At 46.8% G+C, this 22,454-nt stretch overlaps 1 protein-coding gene across 2 annotated transcripts in view; it reads left to right on the top strand.

Annotated features, from left to right (window-relative positions):
• impa2 (inositol monophosphatase 2) overlaps positions 1-22,057 on the top strand; it is a 28,696-nt gene extending 6,639 nt beyond the window's left edge. Inside the window, exons 2-8 of one of the 2 annotated variants that reach the window (XM_084399354.1) lie at positions 1,117-1,250; positions 10,904-11,008; positions 11,086-11,131; positions 11,215-11,323; positions 12,740-12,848; positions 13,636-13,787; positions 20,486-22,057. In XM_084399354.1, the coding sequence (XP_084255480.1) occupies positions 1,117-1,250; positions 10,904-11,008; positions 11,086-11,131; positions 11,215-11,323; positions 12,740-12,848; positions 13,636-13,787; positions 20,486-20,631 (801 nt within the window). In that variant the 3' untranslated portion in view covers positions 20,632-22,057. The remainder of the gene's footprint in view (positions 1-1,116; positions 1,251-10,903; positions 11,009-11,085; positions 11,132-11,214; positions 11,324-12,739; positions 12,849-13,635; positions 13,788-20,485) is intronic. The other variant, XM_084399355.1, reaches the window with a different exon arrangement.
• The last annotated feature ends 397 nt before the right edge of the window (positions 22,058-22,454 follow it).

Genomic DNA, 22,454 nt, shown 5'->3' with positions numbered 1-22,454 from the left:
CCTCCATCAGGTGGTGGCGTGTGTCTTCTCCATCAGGTGTGTGTGTGTGTGTGTGTGTGTGTGTGTGTGTGTGTGTGTCCTCCATCAGGTGGTGGAGTGTGTCTTCTCCATCAGATGTGTGTGTGTGTGTGTGTGTGTGTGTGTGTGTGTCCTCCATCAGGTGGTGGCGTGTGTCTTCTCCATCAGATGTGTGTGTGTGTGTGTGTGTGTGTGTGTGTGTGTCTTCTCCATCAGGTGTGTGTGTCCTCCATCAGGTGGTGGCGTGTGTCTTCTCCATCAGATGTGTGTGTGTGTGTCCTCCATCAGGTGGTGGCGTGTGTCTTCTCCATCAGGTGTGTGTGTGTGTGTGTCCTCCATCAGGTGGTGGAGTGTGTCTTCTCCATCAGGTGTGTGTGTGTGTGTGTGTGTGTGTGTGTCCTCCATCAGGTGTGTGTGTGTGTGTGTGTGTGTGTGTGTCCTCCATCAGGTGGTGGCGTGTGTCTTCTCCATCAGGTGTGTGTGTGTGTGTGTGTGTGTGTCCTCCATCAGGTGGTGGCGTGTGTCTTCTCCATCAGGTGTGTGTGTGTGTGTGTGTGTCCTCCATCAGGTGGTGGCGTGTGTCTTCTCCATCAGGTGTGTGTGTGTGTGTGTGTGTCCTCCATCAGGTGGTGGCGTGTGTCTTCTCCATCAGGTGTGTGTGTGTGTCCTCCATCAGGTGGTGGAGTGTGTCTTCTCCATCAGGTGTGTGTGTGTGTGTGTGTGTGTGTGTGTCCTCCATCAGGTGTGTGTGTGTGTGTGTGTGTGTGTGTGTGTGTGTGTGTGTGTGTCTTCTCCATCAGGTGTGTGTGTGTGTGTGTGTGTGTGTGTGTGTCCTCCATCAGGTGGTGGCGTGTGTCTTCTCCATCAGGTGTGTGTGTGTGTGTGTGTGTCCTCCATCAGGTGGTGGAGTGTGTCTTCTCCATCAGATGTGTGTGTGTGTGTGTGTGTGTGTGTGTGTGTGTCCTCCATCAGGTGGTGGCGTGTGTCTTCTCCATCAGGTGTGTGTGTGTGTGTGTGTGTGTGTGTGTGTGTGTGTGTCCTCCATCAGGTGGTGGAGTGTGTCTTCTCCATCAGATGTGTGTGTGTGTCCTCCATCAGGTGGTGGCGTGTGCGGTGCAGCAGGAGAAGTGTGTGCGCAGTAAAAGCACTCCCACAGATCTGGTGACGGAGGCGGATCAGCAGGTGGAGGAGCTCATCATCTCCACCCTCAGGAGCAGATTCCCGGATCACAGGTGCGTCTGGAGGATCGTTACACAATACACACACACACACACACACACACACCAGTGCTAGTGTATCTGGAGGATCGTTACACACACACACACACACACACACACACACACTGAGCTGACACTGTCCTTACTCTGAACTAATACTAGTACAATAAAATACACTAGAAATATTAGAAGCAAAAACGAAAATAATAAATGTTGCCTTGAGAACTACCTGAATGTTAGTCCACTGGAGGCAAGTGAAGAATCCCAGTGCAGTTTATCTCCCAAACACTAGTTACATTCTAGTAAACAATAACATCCAAAACAAGATCAAACATAAAACAAAAGCATGGCGTGAAACTCACAACAAGAACATGAACATTACTTCCCGACAGCGGTTACAGGAAACACTTGACAAAGACACATGGCAAACATGAGGGCCTGAACACACAGACTAATGACGAGACGAGGGACACCTGTGCACATGAGTGAACAATGAGCCACTGACAGCATGACACAGAACACAAGGTGGGGGTGAGGGCCAGGCCCGTGCAGGGGAACAGGACATGGACATGTGAAGAGGCTCTTGCGGGGCTCCTCGTCTGCGAAGCCCACAGTAAATGACGAGCTGCTCAAGGGCATAGTCAATATGTTGTGCCAGTGGATCGGTCCTCCAGGTGGCCGTGAGCGAATGGGTTCCTTACGCATTAACATCCACTTGGTGACAAATTGCACAGAACTCCTCAACACAGTTCTCAATGTCCAGGGGTGTGTTTCCCGAAAGCATCGTTAGCCAACTATGTTCGCAAGTTCCGTCGTTATCAGCAGTTCAACGAGTCGGTGTTTCCCGAAACCATCGTTCTAACGAACATTCTCAAACAGCATCGCAGAGTTGTGTGTTTGGAGCGACAGATCTCCTGTGGTTAGAAGAAGAGTCTCTAGTTTGCCTGACATGTGGACTCAATAAATCCTGATCTTGAGCAAAATAAGCAAGCTGACATTCAGTGCAACCTGTGTCTTTAATTTAGAATACATATAAATGTCATTTACGTCTTTTAGTTTGTCAAGAGATTTAAAGCACCGTTCTTGAAGAGTGCGCATGTGTGAACGAGCTCTAGAGAGTAAGAACGAGACTATGATTGAATCTGGAAATAAAGCAAAATAACAGAAAAATAGAAATAGTCCTCAGATGTCATGTCTGTAATCTATAGCAAAACATCTAGCATTAATTCGATCTCAAACAGATTCATTAACAGTAGTCATTACTCCACCGCATGCGTGACATCATTAACCAACGTGGTTGAACGACCACTTCGCGACAATACGGTTTCGGGAAACAGTCGTGACTATAGGTGATTTCTTCAACGATGCATCGCACTATAGAAGCTATCCTAACTGATGCAATACTATGTGTGGTAGCTCGTACCAAGGGAGGGCGTGGTGAGATGGAACCTGCTTGCGTCACGTGCCACCGCAAACATCCAATAGGAAAATACAACTGCGGTAGCCACCGTTCACCTGAAGAGGGCAGCACTCAGATGTTTTTACACCATATATTGTAGAATTAAAACACTTTATACCAGAGCCCGTCTACGCAGAGCCTTGGCACTCCCTATTAAGTCCTATTGTACCGAATTGTGGTTGTAGTTCCACCAGAGCTCCACTGGGGGCGATCGCCCATGAGTGCAGAATGAATGGGAGTCTATGGAGCTAGACGGCTAAATGTGTCTCTTTCACCCGATTTCCGTTGAGAAATCTCAGATTTGATTGTAGGTTTTGCAAGTTCTACATGGGTTATAGGTCGAAAGTTGAATGAACGAGTACTTATGTCCTTTCGATTTCTTACAGGTTGAGTTGTTGTTGCCCATAACACGCTAGCATTCTGCTAATGAACGCTGATTGGTCAGTGAAGGACTGATTACGACCAGAGATACCGCTTGATGGCATCGAAGCGGGACCAGAAACAAACTAAACTAAAGCTCTTCTAGCACGTGTTTTTACCTGTGTCGGCTGTGTGTGTTTACCTGTGTCAGCTGTGTGTGTATACCTGTGTCAGCTGTGTGTGTTTACCTGTGTCAGCTGTGTTGTGTGTTTACCTGTGTCAGCTGTGTTGTCGATGCCTCGAGAGAAAAGAAAGTGCAGAGCGCGAAAGCACCAAAGTGACTGAAGGATTGCCGTAAAGCAGTATCTCTGGTCGTACGATGTGTATGACGTCATTGACATTTTAAAAGACTTTTTAAAGCAAATAAGTGACTCTAAAAAATCGAACACCCAGCAGTGTGTAATTTCTTTGCATCTCCTTTCGAATACAACATTCAAATTACTAGACAAAAAATTATATCCTGAGAAAAGTGGATTTTGAGAGGTATAGCGCCATAGACCTCCATTCATCCTGCACTCGTCCTGTGAGCGCCCTCATGTGGAGCCAGAGCGGAACTGCACTCGTCCTGTGAGCGCCCTCATGTGGAGCCAGAGCGGAACTGCACTCGTCCTGTGAGCGCCCTCATGTGGAGCCAGAGCGGAACTGCACTCGTCCTGTGAGCGCCCTCATGTGGAGCCAGAGTGGAACTGCACTCGTCCTGTGAGCACCCTCATGTGGAGCCAGAGCGGAACTGCACTCGTCCTGTGAGCGCCCTCATGTGGAGCCTCATGTGGAGCCAGAGCGGAACTGCACTCGTCCTGTGAGCGCCCTCATGTGGAGCCAGAGCGGAACTGCACTCGTCCTGTGAGCGCCCTCATGTGGAGCCAGAGCGGAACTGCACTCGTCCTGTGAGCGCCCTCATGTGGAGCCAGAGCGGAACTGCACTCGTCCTGTGAGCGCCCTCATGTGGAGCCAGAGCGGAACTGCACTCGTCCTGTGAGCGCCCTCATGTGGAGCCAGAGTGGAACTGCACTCGTCCTGTGAGCGCCCTCATGTGGAGCCAGAGCGGAACTGCACTCGTCCTGTGAGCGCCCTCATGTGGAGCCAGAGTGGAACTGCACTCGTCCTGTGAGCGCCCTCATGTGGAGCCAGAGTGGAACTGCAACCAGTTCAGAAGCCGGAAGTTTACTGAGAGTGCCAATTCTCTTCCTATTAGACGTTCTCTGTTTATACCCAAATCTCAAAAAAGTTACTCGAATCAATGAACAACACTAATAAAGCCCCATTCTTACAGATCATTAACTAAAAAAAGTTGGTTCCCTATCGTCCGGTCACTACGACGTACGTCGTGGTGAACGACGAATAGGAATCTCGCTAGAGAGGCCAATCTACTTCGAGTGAAACTAAACGAGCCAATGCATATTGGCGTGCAATCATTTGCATCAGCTATGCAGCCTCGCAGCGCGGGTATTTAACGAGCAGCTGGTGCGATTGCACTTCAGCTTTTTGCTTCGGAGCCGAGCGTTTCGATGCTGTTTAATCTACTGAGTGATCAAACAACGAGCAAGCTCTTCAAGATGATCTCTCGTGTCTGGTGCGGGCGATACAGCGCAGCAGTGGGGTCGACTTTCTTTTCTCTCTTTGTTTTTGTGTTACTGAGCAAAACTAAAAAGCTGTTTTCACAGCTGGTAACGGTGCGCCAAGAGCGCTGAACAGCCGTTCTTATGGCTGGTAAGACCGCCGTGAAGAGAGACAGCGCACAACAGGTTGCATTCCTGTCTGTGTCCGCTGCGACCGTTCCCCTGTGTGCTTCAGTACCAAGGAGAGTATTTCCCTGAAAGAGCTTACATGGGTGACGTGTGAGTTGCGTCTTTCTAAAGATGACATTCCACCCGTGTGTTTCTGGTTGCGGTCGTTTCCTGTCCTCACTGACGGCCACGATCACTGTCTCGCATGCCTGGGAAACATGTGAGACCGTGTTCGTGGGTGGTTCATGTTCTCGCACGGGAACATGACCACGTCGGCACGCCGGTCAACTCTTCTTTCTCCGGAAAGTTTGAGTCCCCTCCGTTGTTGGCCAGCCGCTGCTTGTGTGTAAAAGCACAGCTGCAGGTCTGCTCGACACTCTGGGGGACCGTGGAGATCGGCGAGAGCTTCCGCGGGGAAAACCCGACGGATCTCTCGCTCCTCAGCGTGTCGTGTGCCGTCGAGCTGTCGGGCTGCAGCGCGGGTTGTCACGGCAACCCAGCGCTCGCTCGGCGCTCTAGGTGCGCGGTCTCCTTGTCTATTCTCCGTTGTAGCGCCCTCCCTGGTGGCCACCAGGAGAGGTCTACTTCAGTAGAATGGCTTGGGTGATCTGAGAGCTGAGGGCTTCTCCTTCGGGGAACCAACCCCCTAGGGCCCCTCCCTCTCTAGCGCATCACAAGTTGTGCAGCTTCTGGATGGGATTGCTGGTCCTTCAAAACTGGAGGAACCTAGCGTTTCATTCAGGGCTCCAGCTGAGGGCAGATGTCGATTGCTGCATCGGAGAGAGGGCCTGTTTTGTTCTGGAAATGAGGATATGCTGAGTTCCCACTGTAATAGTGTGTGTGCTTATGCTGAATCAGATTCAGAACTGACAGCCATGCTTTCCCGGGTCTTTCTCGGATGTGCATTGAAAACTTAGGAGTATGGAGCTATATTGGTGCCAAAATATGGAACGCCAAAAGTGCCAAATTCTGCATGAGTTTTCACCTCTCTCGCTACTCTCGATGGTGGGGTGGCTGTGCCTCTGGCGAGCCACCTCTGCCCTGCATGCGAGGCCAAGGCCCTCTTATTGCACGAGGGTAGTTCTGAGCCGGAGTTGAGCTGCACTTGTCGACTGACCGTGTTCAAGTCACAGCGCAGGCCCTCGGCCAGACGATGTCCACCTTGGTGGTCCAGAAACGCCCCTGGCTGTCCTTGCAGAGGTGCGAGACGTCGTCAAAGTACGCTTTCTCGATGCTCCCATCTCACAAGGTGGCCTTTTCAGCGACACTGTTGAGAATTGGCCCAGCAGTTCTCCGCAGTTAGCAGCAGACTGAAGCGCTTTCCCCGACGCACCACCAGAGTGCCTTGTGGGCCGCCCCTCAGTCTACTCGTCGCCAAGGGTGTCATCCCCTGCAAAAAAAAAAAAAAAGAAAACACTCCGGCACAGCCTGCTCTACTGTGTCCGCTGCAGGAGGATGACACCGCCCGTCTCAGCCACTGTTTAAGTGGTCGGTGAAGCAATCACCCCTGAGATGGGTGACCCGGAGATGGGTGGAGCTGCTCTCACCCGGTGAGGGCCGGGGAACGAATCTTTTGAGTGTTCCACCACTGGAGTCACAGTGGTACCTAAATTCTCAAAAAAAAAAAAAAAAAAGAGCAGTTCTTCTATCCCTGGGTCTGAAGAGGGCCAGGAGAGCAGTGGGAGGAGAGAATCCTCACCACTCTCATCCGCCTCTTCTATCGCCATCAGGCAACAGTGTGCGGTTCGAGAACGCAACCAAGCCGCCTCCTGCACCTCCTGCCTCGTGGAACCGGGTAAGTGTTGCACAGCACACTCAGACTCCGCTGCGGGCCGCCTTCCAGAGAGAGCCTCCCGAGCCGAGCCCCTGTGTTCCACCTCGCTGCCCCACTCCGGGTACGCCTACGGTCCCTTTGGTCCCGCTTGTACGGTCTCTGCGAGCCTGGCTAGTGCTCCCCAGTCCGTCTCGCTGGCTCATTCGGACCATCAGGCTCGGCTATGCGATTCAGTTTGCCCGGCGTCCCCGCAAGTTTCGGGCCATCCACTCCACTACAGTGAGAGCAGCCGATGCCCATGTCTTGTGTGCGGAGATCGCAGTCCTACTGGCGAAGGACGCGATAGAGCCAGTCCCTCCAGCCGATATGAGGTCAGGGCACTACAGTCCCTACTTCATTGTACCCAAGAAAGGTGATGGGTTACGACCAATCTTGGACCTGCGAGTTTTGAATCGGAGCCTTCACAAGCTACCGTTCAAAATGCTCACGCAGAAACGCATTTTCGAATGCATCCGTCCCCGAGATTGGTTTGCAGCGATCGACCTGATGGACACGTACTTTCATGTCTCGATTCTTCCTCGACACAGGCCGTTCTGTGCTTGCGTTCGAGGGTCGAGCATATCAGTACAAGGTCCTGCCCTTCGGCCTGTCCCTGTCTACCCGTGTCTTCACGAAAGTCACAGAGGGGGCCCTTGTTCCCATGAGAGAACAGGGCGTTCGCATCCTCAACTGTCTCGACGACTGGCTCATACTGGCACACTCTCGAGATCAGTTATGCGAACACAGGGACCTCGTGCTCAGGCACCTCAGCCAGCTGGGCCTTCAGGTCAACTGGGAGAAGAGCAAACTCGCCCCCGTGCAGAGGATCTCTTATCTCGGTATGGAGTTGGATTCGGTCGCACAGACAGCGCGCCTCACAGGGCAACGCGCTCAGTCGGTGCTGAACTGCTTGAACTCGTTCAAAGGCAGGACGGCGGTCCCACTGAAATGTTTTCAGAGGCTCCTGGGGCATATGGCAGCGGCAGCAGCGGTAACTCCGCTCGGGCTGCTCCATATGAGACCGCTTCAGCACTGGCTTCACGGCCGAGTCCCGAGATGGGCGTGGCATCACGGCACTCACCGGGTGGCAATCACACCGGCGTGCCGCCAGACCTTCAGCCCGTGGTCAGACCCCTCGTTCCTTCGGGCAGGAGTCCCCTTGGAACAGGTGTCCAGGCATGCTGTGGTATTCACAGATGCCTCTGCCACCGGCTGGGGTGCCACGTACAACGGGCATGCAGTGTCAGGGGTGTGGACGGGCCCCCAACTGCACTGGCACATCAACTGCCTCGAGTTGCTAGCAGTTCGTCTCGCTCTGAGCCGCCTAAAAAGGCCACTACAGGGCAGAGACGTGCTGGTCCGTACGGACAACACTGCGACCGTTGCGTACATCAACCGTCAAGGTGGTCTACGCTCCCGTCGCATGTCGCAACTCGCCCGCCATCTCCTCCTTTGGAGTCAGAAGCGTCTGAGGTCGCTTCGAGCCATGTATGTCCCCGGTGTGCTCAACCGTGTGGCCGACGAGCTATCACGAGCTGTGCTCCCGGGAGAATGGCGACTCCACCCCCAGGTGGTTCAGCTGATCTGGAGAGAGTTCGGGGAGGCTCAGGTAGACCTGTTTGCCTCCTCAGAGACCTCCCACTGCCAGCTGTTTTACTCCCTGACCGAGGGAACACTCGGCACGGACGCACTGGCTCACAGCTGGCCCCGGGGCCTCTGCAAATATGCATTTCCCCCAGTGAGCCTACTTGCACAGACCCTGTGCAAAGTCAGGGAGGACGAGGAGCAGGTCCTTCTGGTGGCTCCCTATTGGCCCACCCGGACTTGGTTCCCAGAACTCATGCTCATTCCTCTGAGGAAGGATCTTCTGACTCAGAGACGGGGCACCCTATGGCACCCGCGTCCGGACCTCTGGAAACTCCATGTCTGGTCCCTGGTGGGACGCGGAGGTTCTAGGTGACTTACCCTCAGAGGTACTTAACACCATCACTTCTGCGCGAGCGCCGTCTACAAGACGTGTGTACGCCTTGAAGTGGAACCTGTTCGTCGAGTGGTGTTCCTCTCGCAGAGAGGACCCCCGAAGATGTTCGATTGGGTCAGTGCTTTCCTTCTTGCAGCAAGGGTTGGAGCGAAGGCTGTCTCCCTCCACCCTCAAAGAACACGCTGCCGCTATTTCAGCTTATCATGACCACATAGATGGCAAAACAGTTGGAAAGCACGACCTGGTCGTCAGGTTCCTTAGGGGGGCGAGACGATTAAATCCTCCTCGTCCCCCCTCCATACCCTCTTGGGACCTTTCCCTGGTGCTCCGAGCACTTCAGGATGCTCCCTTTGAGCCTTTGCAGTCAGCAGACTTAAAGCTTCTCTCCTTGAAGACTTTGCTGCTGATTGCACTGGCCTCGATCAAGAGGGTAGGGGACCTGCAAGCATTTTCGGTCGACGAATCGCGCCTAGAGTTTGGGCCGGGTGACAACCATGTTGTACTGAGACCCCGGCCTGGCTATGTGCCCAAGGTTCCTACCACTCCCTTTAGAGATCAGGTAGTGAACCTGCAAGCGCTGCCCCTGGAGGAGGCAGACCCAGCCCTGGCTTGCTCTGTCCCGTTCGCGCTCTGCGTATGTACGTGGACAGAATTCAAAGCGTCAGGACCTCAGACCAGCTCTTTGTCTGTTACGGAGGCCAGCAGAAGGGAAGGCTGTCTCCAAGCAGAGGATGGCCCACTGGATAGTGGATGCCATTGCCTTGGCTTACCAAGCTCAAGGCGTGCCCTGCCCGCTCAGGTTGCATGCACACTCCACGAGAGGCGTTGCATCCTCCTGGGCGCTGGCACGTGGCTCCTCGCTAACAGATATCTGTAGAGCTGCGGGCTGGGCGACACCTAACACGTTTGCTAGATACTATAGCCTACGTGTAGAGCCGGTGTCCTCCCGTGTTCTCGCCCTAAACGGGTAGAAGCACTGTGAGTACCGGCTCTGTCGGCTTGCTGCACCCTACTGTGCACCCTTATTGCTCCAGAGTCAAAACCTGTTGAGTCCTCCAAACACCCTCGGCCCGGACGTGGCGGAGCGTCCGGTGCCAGGCCTTTATCCGCTGAATCCTTGAGAACCGGGTCTAGGCTGGGTCCCATATGTGTGACCCTACGGGGATCCCATATGTGTATATCTTCCACGGCTGCTCCTAAACGGAAGCCTGTGTCTTTCCCTTGGGCTAAGTCACCCACTATTCATATGCAGTACAACCCTCGGGTTAGTCCATATGTGTATTCCCACATAACTCTTCTTAAGAATGTGGCTCCCGCAGCGTTCCCCTCCCTCAGATCGGGCACGCTTTCCCAGTGTTATCCAATAATCTCACTGTATGGGTTATCATGGAACAACAGTGACGGATACTCTCGGTGTAAGCCCTCTCCTATCGTCCTTCCAGGCAAGAAGGTGTAGAGGCTTGCTCAGGGCGCTGGATGGGGTGCAGCAGCTGTGGCGCTTTGGTAGGGATTCCTATTCGTCGTTCACCACGACGTACGTCGTAGTGACCGGACGATAGGGAACGTCTCGGTTACATATGGTAACCCTCGTTCCCTGAGGGAGGGAACGGAGACGTACGTCCCGTCGCCACATCTGCTGCGACCCGCCGGGGCAGCCAGCTCACCGGCTCGGCTCCTCAGCAAAAAACTGAAGTGCAATCGCACCAGCTGCTCGTTAAATACCCGCGCTGCGAGGCTGCACAGCTGATGCAAATGATTGCACGCCAATATGCATTGGCTCGTTTAGTTTCACTCGAAGTAGATTGGCCTCTCTAGCGAGATTCCTATTCGTCGTTCACCACGACGTACGTCTCCGTTCCCTCCCTCAGGGAACGAGGGTTACCATATGTAACCGAGACGTTTAGGGTTTAGTTACCCTTTAAGCAGCGAGACACGTCGTTGTTTGGGAAACGCACCCCAGGTCGCCTTGACAGAGCCACAGGAGACAAACTGCTGGACAAAATTACGACAACTTAATCTAATATTAAAGTCGAATCTGAATATATAAAAAACAAAAGCTAATTCAGCATATAAATTGATACTCTAATACTAAAAAAGATACTAAATAATTCTAAAATAAGACTGAATTACCAAATATCAGGTTATATGACCATGATAATGAAACGTTTTGCAAATTCAAATGGTTTTCCTGTAGAAGAGCACGACAGACTGTGTGTGACCGTTCTTTAGTAATAACTGTTGGTGTTGTGTGTCACATGTCACTGAAAGGTTTATCGGAGAGGAATCGTCTGCCGCCGGAGTGAAGTGTGAGCTGACCGACAGCCCGACCTGGATAATAGATCCCATCGACGGGACCTGTAACTTCGTGCACAGGTACCAGAAGCGTCTCCATATACTGTGTTTAAATCATCAGAGAAATATATTCCCAACACACAATCCTTGGCTTGCAGTTTTCCCATGGTGGCAGTGAGCATCGGATTCGCTGTGAGGAAAGAGGTAAAGCACGGATGAATCCCAATGACTGATGATGTACATGTACAGTATAAAGTGTGTGTGAATAATAAATGTGTGTGTGTCAGCTGGAGTTTGGTGTGATCTACCACTGCTTCGACGGGACGCTGTACACCGCCAGGAAAGGACACGGAGCCTTTCGCAATGGTGTTCGGCTACAGGTTTCCAAAGAGAAAGGTCAGCTAATTATTTAACTATTGTTAACATATTTAGACCATTGTTATAAATGTTTCCTTGACAAATTAAGAAAACTAAAAATAAATATAAAAATAATAAATTAATTAAATACAAATAAATTAAAGCTAAACCCATATTTTTTTATTTTTTTATTAAATCTAAAATTAATAGTAAAACAGAAACTATGAAACTAGAGAAAGCAAATTATTTATCTTATTTTTTTGCAATAAATGATAATCAACTTGGCGCTTTATAATGGCAAAGAAAACTGATTTGATAAAACACACAAATAAAGGTAATCTATTTAAGAGATCCAACAGGAGAAACATAAATCCAAAAATGAGAAGAAGATGATAAACCAAATGGGAAACGACACCCGATAAAAGCCGATAGCAAGGGCTAACAAGGTACAGGTGATAGTAATCAATCACTATGGTAACAAACAACAGTAACTCAGGAGAAACCAGAAAACACACTTCAAAATAAAAGTCACATAACACAAAAATACAAGGGAAACCATGACAGTAATATTCTAAAATATTATTCCAGTGTAAATCAGCTGTTTTCTATGTGAATATGTAGTAAAGTGTAATTTATTCCTGTGTCTTCAGTGTCACATGATCCTTCAGAAATCATTCTAATATGAGGATTTGATGCTCAAGAAACATTTATGATTATTATCAATGTTGAAAACAGCTTCATATTTTTGTGGAAATTGATACATTTTATTTTTCAGGATTCTTTGATGAATAGAAAGTTCAAAAGAAAAGCATTCATTTGAAACAGAAACATTTTATAAAATTATAAATGTCACTTTTAAACATTGTAATGTGTCCTTGGTTAATAAAAGTGTATGTATGTGTATATATATATATATATATATATATATATATATATATATATACATATATATGAAGAGTTCAGATGCAAAAGCCTCTAAGTGCCATCTGAAATTTTCTTCTAGAATGATCATTTTTATCAAGCTTGTATATTTAAGTTCAGTAATTTCACTTAAATGGCAATGAAAATTACCTATTAATTGTCATTTAAGTGAAATTACTGAACTTAAATATACGAGCTTGATAAAAATGACCATTCTAGAAGAAAATTTCAGATGGCACTTAGAGGCTTTTGCATCTGAACTCTTCATATATATGTATATATATATATATATATATATATATATATATATATGTATATGTATATGTATATGTATGTATATGTATAAACGTACAGACCCCAAACTCTAATTTAAATGCATATTTAAATAATTCATTAAAAAATATGAAAGCTCTTTATGGGTTTAATCTCACTTTATTGGCCTGTTTTTGCTACAAGCCTTTGCTAATTAACTTCCACCGTACAGTAAATGCTGCAGACGTGATTACAGTATGTGATGATATGATGTGTTTTAAGATGTGTCCAAGGCCCTCATTCTGACTGAGATCGGGGCCAAGAGAGACCCTGCAACACTGGATATCTTCCTGGGAAATATGAAGAAAATGTTGAGCGCACCGACTCACGGGTACGACCACACTGGGAGAAATCACATCTCAAAGTTGCACAAAGCAAAGATTATCGGAGTGTGTTTTACAAGAAAATTACTTGAGTCTTTATACTTCAAAATGAACTTACCATTTCTCTGTGATTTAATTGTGAAATTTACTATAATCCTACACCATTTTTTTCAGTGCAACATGATATACAACATGAAATCCATTTCATTTTTTTCCAAATTCCGTTTTATTTTTTTTAATACCAGACTCCATTTTAATGGTTGTTAAATTTGAGAAGATCACTTAGAGAAGGGCCCTATGAAATACTTTTTTATTTTTTATTTTTTTTTATTCTGTTGTATTTTTACAAAATTATGTCTTTTCGGTTTTAAGTTTTCTGGATTCCATTTTAACGGTTTAATTAAATTTTAATAATCAAAAAGCATGTCTACCTATTTGAATTCATAAAAACAATTTCAATAATTACAAAGTACTATGAAATGTTTGTTTTTCCTAATGAAATTCTGTGTTTGTGTATTTACATTTTTCCGGCAATCAAATGAAGGCATAAAACATTAATTTATATTTTAATCATATGAAAATAAACAATTTTTTGTCAAAGTTCTGCACAACAGCTTATAATTAAAACATGAAAGTTAAATTGTGTTTATTCCTTAAAAAAATAGTTATTATTATAGTACTCTGCTTCGCATCAAGCCTAACAACACCCTCAAACTTATTCACCATACAGCACCGCCTCGAGTACCTCATTGCTTACATACAGTCTGTTATGTAAATGTGACCTTTGACCCGCAGTGTGAGGATCATCGGCAGCTCGACTCTCTCCCTGTGTCTCGTGGCCAGTGGGTCTGCGGAGGCGTATTACCAGTTCGGTCTTCACTGCTGGGACATCGCAGCGGCCGCCGTCATCATCAGAGAGGCAGGAGGGGTCGTCATCGACACCACAGGTTATTATTATATTGTTATTATTATTATTATTATTATTACCACAGGTCAGTCTTGGAACAACACAAATCACTTCTGATGTGGAAAATCTTCCTTTATGTTCTTATCAAGTGTACAGTATATATATATATATATATATACAGTGAGGAAAATAAGTATTTGAACACCCTGCTATTTTGCAAGTTCTCCCACTTAGAAATCATGGAGGGGTCTGAAATTGTCATCGTAGGTGCATGTCCACTGTGAGAGACATAATCTAAAAAAAAAAAAATCCAGAAATCACAATGTATGATTTTTTAACTATTTATTTGTATGATACAGCTGCAAATAAGTATTTGAACACCTGAGAAAATCAATGTTAATATTTGGTACAGTAGCCTTTGTTTGCAATTACAGAGGTCAAACGTTTCCTGTAGTTTTTCACCAGGTTTGCACACACTGCAGGAGGGATTTTGGCCCACTCCTCCACACAGATCTTCTCTAGATCAGTCAGGTTTCTGGGCTGTCGCTGAGAAACACGGAGTTTGAGCTCCCTCCAAAGATTCTCTATTGGGTTTAGGTCTGGAGACTGGCTAGGCCACGCCAGAACCTTGATATGCTTCTTACAGAGCCACTCCTTGGTTATCCTGGCTGTGTGCTTCGGGTCATTGTCATGTTGGAAGATCCAGCCTCGACCCATCTTCAATGCTCTAACTGAGGGAAGGAGGTTGTTCCCCAAAATCTCGCAATACATGGCCCAGGTCATCCTCTCCTTAATACAGTGCAGTCGCCCTGTCCCATGTGCAGAAAAACACCCTCAAAGCATGATGCTACCACCCCCATGCTTCACAGTAGGGATGGTGTTCTTGGGATGGTACTCATCATTCTTCTTCCTCCAAACACGTTTAGTGGAATTATGACCAAAAAGTTCTATTTTGGTCTCATCTGACCACATGACTTTCTCCCATGACTCCTCTGGATCATCCAAATGGTCATTGGCAAACTTAAGACGGGCCTTGACATGTGCTGGTTTAAGCAGGGGAACCTTCCGTGCCATGCATGATTTCAAACCATGACGTCTTAGTGTATTACCAACAGTAACCTTGGAAACGGTGGTCCCAGCTCTTTTCAGGTCATTGACCAGCTCCTCCCGTGTAGTTCTGGGCTGATTTCTCACCTTTCTTAGGATCATTGAGACCCCACGAGGTGAGATCTTGCATGGAGCCCCAGTCCGAGGGAGATTGACAGTCATGTTTAGCTTCTTCCATTTTCTAATGATTGCTCCAACAGTGGACCTTTTTTCACCAAGCTGCTTGGCAATTTCCCCGTAGCCCTTTCCAGCCTTGTGGAGGTGTACAATTTTGTCTCTAGTGTCTTTGGACAGCTCTTTGGTCTTGGCCATGTTAGTAGTTGGATTCTTACTGATTGTATGGGGTGGACAGGTGTCTTTATGCAGCTAACGACCTCAAACAGGTGCATCTAATTTTAGGATAATAAATGGAGTGGAGGTGGACATTTTAAAGGCAGACTAACAGGTCTTTGAGGGTCAGAATTCTAGCTGAAAGACAGGTGTTCAAATACTTATTTGCAGCTGTATCATCCAAATAAATAGTTAAAAAATCATACATTGTGATTTCTGGATTTTTTTTTTTAGATTATGTCTCTCACAGTGGACATGCACCTACGATGACAATTTCAGACCCCTCCATGATTTCCAAGTGGGAGAACTTGCAAAATAGCAGGGTGTTCAAATACTTATTTTCCTCACTGTATATATATATATACTGTATATATGTGTTTGAGTGTGTGTTGATGTCTCTCTGTGTTTGTGTCGTAGGGAACGCGCTCAACCTTGTGTGTGTGAGTGTGTGTTGGTGTGTGTTGATGTCTCTGTTTATGTTGTAGGGAACCCACTCGACCTCGTGTGTGTGTATAAGTGAGTGTGTGTTGATGTCTCTGTGTTTGTGTCGTAGGGAAACGCGCTCGACCTTGTGTGTGTGTGTGTGTGTGTGTGTAAGTGAGTCTCTGTGTTTGTGTCGTAGGGAACGCGCTCGACCTCATGTGGAAAATCTTCCTTCATGTTCTTATCAAGTGTGTAATTCATTAATAATGTAGGATTTTAAACAATAATGGGTTTTATTCCTGATTGATCGATTCATTATTATTAATATTTCATTAAAAACGCTGAAACCCGAAGGTGAGAAACTTCGTTGCTTAATCAAACAATGAGGCACACATGATGAAAATGTAAACATTTACATGTTCTCATACACAGTGTTATATTTGTGTATAAATTGAACTAAAAGTAGGATGTTGAAACTGTAGGATGTTAATATAGCTCAGTGTTTGCATACTGAACTTTAATAGTGCTATGAAAAGTGCTATAATAAAAGCTGCACCTGCGATTCATTTTATGTATTGTTTGCTTAAAGTTTTATTCATTTCATTTGATGTTAGCTTTGATAAATCTACTGTACATAAAAATGGAACCCGACGATCAAGTCGTGCTTCCCCACGGATTTGGATCCACTGTATCATAATGTGCGTTAATATAAAAGCAACATACATCTTGCAGGAAAGAAAGTGATCGAACACCACTCAACGAACAGGTTCCACTTCAGGGGCCGGTTTCACAAAGCTATTTTAGACCGCTCTATAGTGTTAGACAAGTCTAAAATTCGCTCATAGACTAGTCTAATGCAAGCTAGACTGTTTCACAAAAATAAAGACTGACTTAATTTAGACCAAAAACATTAGACACCTCTTACCCCCGCAGGCTAACTTAGGTCTAAGACTCTGTTACCTTGGCAACCAGCAGTAACAATCAGTTACATTACAAACAGCCAAAAGAAAAGGGAAAATGGCTCATAATTTAAACATTTCTTCTTGTCACTACATTCTCCGCTAAATTTCCCAAGTAAAATGTCCTTGTAACTGTTATACTCCTCCAGCAAACACATATTTTCTGCTGGGGTAAACTGCACTGAGCGGTTCGTTCCGCCATGTTTTTTGTATTGAAAAGTGTCTTATTTTACCCAGAATGCATTGCAGTGTATTCCTACTTAAGATAGTCAGAGTCTTAAGTGCTTTGTGCAACGGTCTGATTTAGATGTCTATCTGAAGTCTGACTATCTACTATATCTAAGCCATGGTCAAAGTCTATCTCTGTGAAACCGGCCCCTGGTCGTAAGCAAGCCACATTTTTTAGAGGGTGCTCTCTCAGAAGTGATGGTATCTACGATCATTTTGAGGTAGATACGTAGAACCTCCGCATCGAGACATGGAGTTTCCAGAGGTCTGGCGCGGGTGCCAACGGTGCCCCGTCCCTGAGATGTCTCAGAGGAATGGGTCAGGAAGGGGCTGTGGAGAGGAGCATAGCTCGGGAAACTAGGTCCAGTTGGGCCATTTAAGGTAGCCTGGATGCCAGCCGAACTTAGCCCCGCCCACAACATTTTTAGGTCGGGAAGTTCGGTCTGGACTTGATCCGTTGTGGAGCTATTATGTTCGAACAAAAGCTGTTCGGACCAATCAAATTGTCAGGGTGGGCTTTATACGATGATGGACAGATGAGCAACGGTAACGTAATCATCCACGTCACCAAAGAGTGCTTGGGTTGAATTCATTTACAACAAAGATGACTGCCACTGGAGAATTGAGATTTCACGAGTTCACACTTACAAATAAGTCAGATAGAATAAATGCATATTTGGCGTGCTGTTCGAGGAGAGGCTCGGTATTCGGCCCGAACCCAGAGAACTCCCCCCGTATTCCAGGCTGTGGAAGAACAGGCCGAGAGTGAGTGGAGGGATGCTGAAAACTGTCAAGGAATGTTGGGTGAGTTGACAGAGTAAATATATATATGCTTCCTCTCATGCTGATAGGTAGACATGGTAATTGTTTGATGACAAGTTGATTGGATTGATAATTTGAACGTGCTCCTCTCGAACTTTGTTTATAAAACATCATGTGCAGATTCCGCCATCGCGTCTGTTATAGAAGATATCGACAGCGCATTCATTTTAAAAGAGGAACAGAGAACCGCGATCAAGGCATTTGTCGATCGGAAACATGAATGAAAAACATACGTCACTTACTCCGTTGCTCTGATTGGTTGTAGGTCTATCCAATTGAGTGCAGAGGCATTTTCCTTCCTGGTTCGGTTGAAACACGCCCCATAATCACAGCCCAATGGAGCAGATCAGACTCACATTCTGACTAGAATCTGAGTATGACGACGTCAGGCTACCATTAAGGGGCAACTAGCAATGGAGTAAACAACTGGCAATGGGACGAGTTCGGAGAGGCAAACAGATGTAACTGTGCGTCCCCGAAGTGATCCCAGAACAGCTGGACCGCCTGAGGATGGAGTCTCCACTCTCCTCGGCCACAGGCTGTCGTGAGGCCTCGTCGGCACGATTGAGCAGGCCAGAACTTAAAGTGGATGAAGCGACCTCAGAAGCTTCTGACTCCATAGGAGGAGGTGGCGGGCGAGTTGCGACGTGCGAGGGAAGCATAGCGCAACGGTCGCTGTACTGAGCAGCGGCATCAAGCAAGGTGTACTGCTAGCAGCTCAAGGCAATGCATGCCAAAGCAGTTGGAGGCTCGCCCAGACCCCCGTTACTGCATGCCCGATATACGTGGCCCCTCAGCTGGTGTTAGCAGACACTTGTTCTAGGGGCATCTGGCCCGGAGAAACAAAAGGTCTCATCTCGGGCTGAGAGTACTGAGTTGTACTGAGGCTTCGACCCCTCGAACGCAAGAGCACAGGTTTGGCCTGCGTTGCGGAAGGGTAGAGATCTGAAGTACACGTCCTTCAGGTCGAACGCTGCAGAACAACCTCGGGGACGGAGCACTCGAAAATGCGTCTCTGTTTGCAACTTGAACGGAAGCTTGAAAAGGGCCCGACTCAAGAGACACGGGTCCAAGATTGGCTGTAACTCACCAGCTTTCTTGAGTACAACAAAGTACAAGCTGGGGAGCCAGTCTTCATATCGGCTGGAGGGACCGGCTCAATGACAGACGCACATTCACTGAACACCGAAGTGTAATGAATAGTGCTGAGCAAACACTGAATCGTACTGAACTGAATCGTATAGCCGAGTCTGCTGGTACGGAGGAGCTGGATCGGTTGGGAGCACCTAATGCTTCTACGAACCGGCCCAGGGGGACCAAAGGTACCACAGACATACCCGGGGTGAGGCAGCGAGGTAGAGGACAGGGACCCGGCTCGGAAGGCCCGAAGGTCCACGCTGAGGCCTGGGTGGAGGTTGCTGGGGCGGCTGTACTGGGGCGACGGGCTGAGAACCAGCCCCACGCCCCGAGAAAACAATCATCCAACCAAGATGGTTCAGGACATGGTGGAAGATTCCAGACGAGCCCTACCGCCTCAGCGGCCCTTTTGGCTCGGATCTCAGCGGCCCTCTGGATCTGGCTCGGGCAGCGCTGGTAGGGAGGCAGTGGAGCCGAGTCGTCATCTCCAGAGCCCAGCTCTCCCTTCCTCTGGAGGGGCCCCGAACGAAACGGCTGGTCGGTCCACTACAGAGCGACCAGCGCGTTCCTCGGGGATCGGCTCGTTTTAACTATACTCGAAGATGACAGGCTCCCTAAGCGTGATCCCGATCAGTCGACACGTGGACTACGTCGAACGTGAGCGACTGAAAGGGAACCAAAGAATATAGTTCTGATGTGCAGCAAAAGATTGTTGAGCTTCACGAAATAGAAAGTGTCTGTAAGAAAATAGCTAAAGAATTGAAAATCCCCATTTTGACCATCAGGGCAATAATTAAGGAATGCCATGGAGGGTGCGCTGTATATTTTCCTGCTTTTTTTGTCCTTTGCCAATCACACCTATGTCTGTGTTATTCAGCTGATGGAGTTCTGTGTTCAGGGATCGTACTGTAATCATGCCCTACTGTACGTGTGTGTGAGGATCGAGCTGAACTGGGTCAGAGATGTAGTGATGACACACTGTGAAATCAACAGCTGGCAGATGTAGAGATACAGCCGTACCAGAAGTCACACACAAGTGCCTATTACACAGCCACGGGAATCAACTAAACTAACCTGAAATAAAATGAAATAAATTATAAATAAAAACAATAAAATAAAATGTGTGTGTGTGTGTGTGTGTGTGTGTGTGTGTGTGTTGATGTCTCTGTGTGTTTGTGTTGTAGGGAACATTCTCGACCTCGTGTGTGTGTGTGTGTGTGTGTGTGTGTGTGTGTGTGTGTGTGTGTCGTAGGGAACACACTTGACCGTGTGTGTGTCTGTGTGTGTGTCGTAGGAAACACACTCGACCTCGTGTGTGTGTGTGTGTTTGTGTCGTAAGGAACACACTCAACCTCGTGTGTGTGTCGTGGGGAACACACTTGACCGTGTCTGTGTGTCTATGTGTGTGTGTGTGTGTGTGTCGTAGGGAACACACTCGCCCTCGTGTGTGTGTGTCGTGGGGAACACACTTGACCGTGTCTGTGTGTCTGTGTGTGTGTGTGTGTGTGTGTTTGTGTCGTAGGGAACACACTCGATCTTGTGTGTGTGTGTCGTGGGGAACACACTTGACCGTGTGTGTGTGTGTGTGTGTGTGTGTGTGTGTGTGTGTGTGTGTGTGTGTGTGTGTGTTTGTGTCGTAGGGAACACACTCGATCTTGTGTGTGTGTGTCGTGGGGAACACACTTGACCGTGTGTGTGTGTGTGTGTGTGTGTGTGTGTGTGTGTGTCGTAGGGAACACACTCGACCTGATGTCCAGAAGAGTAGTGGCCGCTGGGACTCGTGAGATCGCAGACTACGTGGTGAAGCAGCTTCAGCCTATAAACTACGGGCGTGACGACACTGACCCCGGCGACCTGCCCGTGACCCCTGACCCCTGACCTCTGACCCCTGTCCCCATCCTATTACCTCAGAACACACAATCCTGCCACGTCACATCTGCAGTGTCCTTTCAACGCTATATTCACATGTTTAAACATCCTAAAGTCACGCAGATAGAGCGTAATCCCTGGAGCCACGACCCTTTAACCTCTAACACCCGTCACCACGGAAATAATGTTAATCACTGGACTTTCAACGGGTTTGCCTTGAAAATGCAAGGATGCGGATGATGCCAAATTCTGCTGATGTAACAAGTTTGATCTCATAATGGAAGGATCTGCAGCTGGTTATGAACGCTTATGATCAGAGAGTTTAATCTTTTACAGTAGTGAGATCAGATCATTACTCAGGAATCATTATTTTGCAATGGAAGAAAGTATGACATTTGAGGATTAATTATATATACAAACACTGCTTAAACTCCTTTCTTACTCAGTGCTTTTATCTTGATCTGCGAAATATGATATTAGACCTTGTTTTCAGAGAATAAATGTAAACATTGACCTTGTTTTAGGCATGTTTAGATGAAAAACATGTGAAAACATCTGGAGATCCGGTTCTACACGTTCATACGCACTTAAATCATGTGATATTATGCTCATATTATGACTGAAACACACAACAGATCCTCGTGTTTGTTCCTGAAACTCACTGCGGTCAAACCTGTATTTTACATTTCTTATGTTTTCTAATGGCGGATGATCTATAGATCTAACAGTTGTTGTATAAATATAGAGATGTGAGTTTTTCTAGTTCCTCTTGCTGTGCGGATCACTTTTAAATCAGGGCGACATTCCTCTAGTATGACCGATTAAAAGCATACAATGAAATCAATGCTGTCCAGTTATTATTCACTTTCTTATGATTGTGCAATTTTTTGAGCATATTGTATTTCTTCATTTGGGAGCAAAAGCAGAGGACTTTCCTCAAGCTGGATCTCTGTGAAAGATGGCCCCGGCTCCAGCTGTCTGTTCAGATGCGAGAGCTCTTGGAAATGAAATATACAGCTGAAATTTGGCAAATTCAATTGAATTTTATTCCCACATTCAGTCAAGCCACAGTCTGTTTAGATCCGGATAGATCTCCATTCTTTTGGAAAGACTTGGAGCTGCCAGCTTTAATATAAAGTTTAACCGAGCAGAGTTATGTTGTCCCTCACTGTTATGAGTTTCCTTCTTCTAAGCATAACATTAACATTAACAAACTCTATTGTTGCACATTTGGCTTCATCTGAGCTCTTGCTTTCTATCTTTTACTCCCTGCTAAAATTACATTTCCTCAAAACTTAATGCTGCAAAAAATGGCTGATGATTGACAATAAAAAAAAAAATATATATATATATACAGTACCAGTCAAAAGTTTGGAAACACTACTATTTTTAATGTTTTTGAAAGAAGTCTCTTATGCTCATCAAGCCTGCAGTTAAAAACAAAGAAAAACAAAAAAAACAGTAATATTATGAAATATTATTACAATTTAAAATAATGGTTCTCTTTTTTAATATACTTTAAAATGTAATTTATTTTTGTGATGCAAAGCTGAATTTTCATCAGCAAGTACTCCAGTCTTTGGTGTCTTATGATCCTTCAGAAATCATTCTAATATGCTGATTTATGATCAATGTTGGAAACAGTTGTGCTGCTTAATATTTTTTTATAACCTGAGATACTTTTTTCAGGATTATTTGATGAATAAAAAGTTAAAAAAGAATTGTATTTATTTAGAATAGAAATCTTTTGTAACAATATACACTACCGTTCAAAAGTTTGGGAATTTTTTTAAGAAATTAGTACTTTAATTCAACAAGGATGCGTTAAATTG

Source organism: Rutilus rutilus, assembly GCF_951802725.1.
Source record: "Rutilus rutilus genome assembly, chromosome: 24".
Lineage (NCBI taxonomy): Eukaryota > Metazoa > Chordata > Actinopteri > Cypriniformes > Leuciscidae > Rutilus > Rutilus rutilus.
The sequence above is the reverse complement of the archived record's forward strand: the minus strand, read 5'-3'. Positions and strand labels throughout refer to the sequence as shown.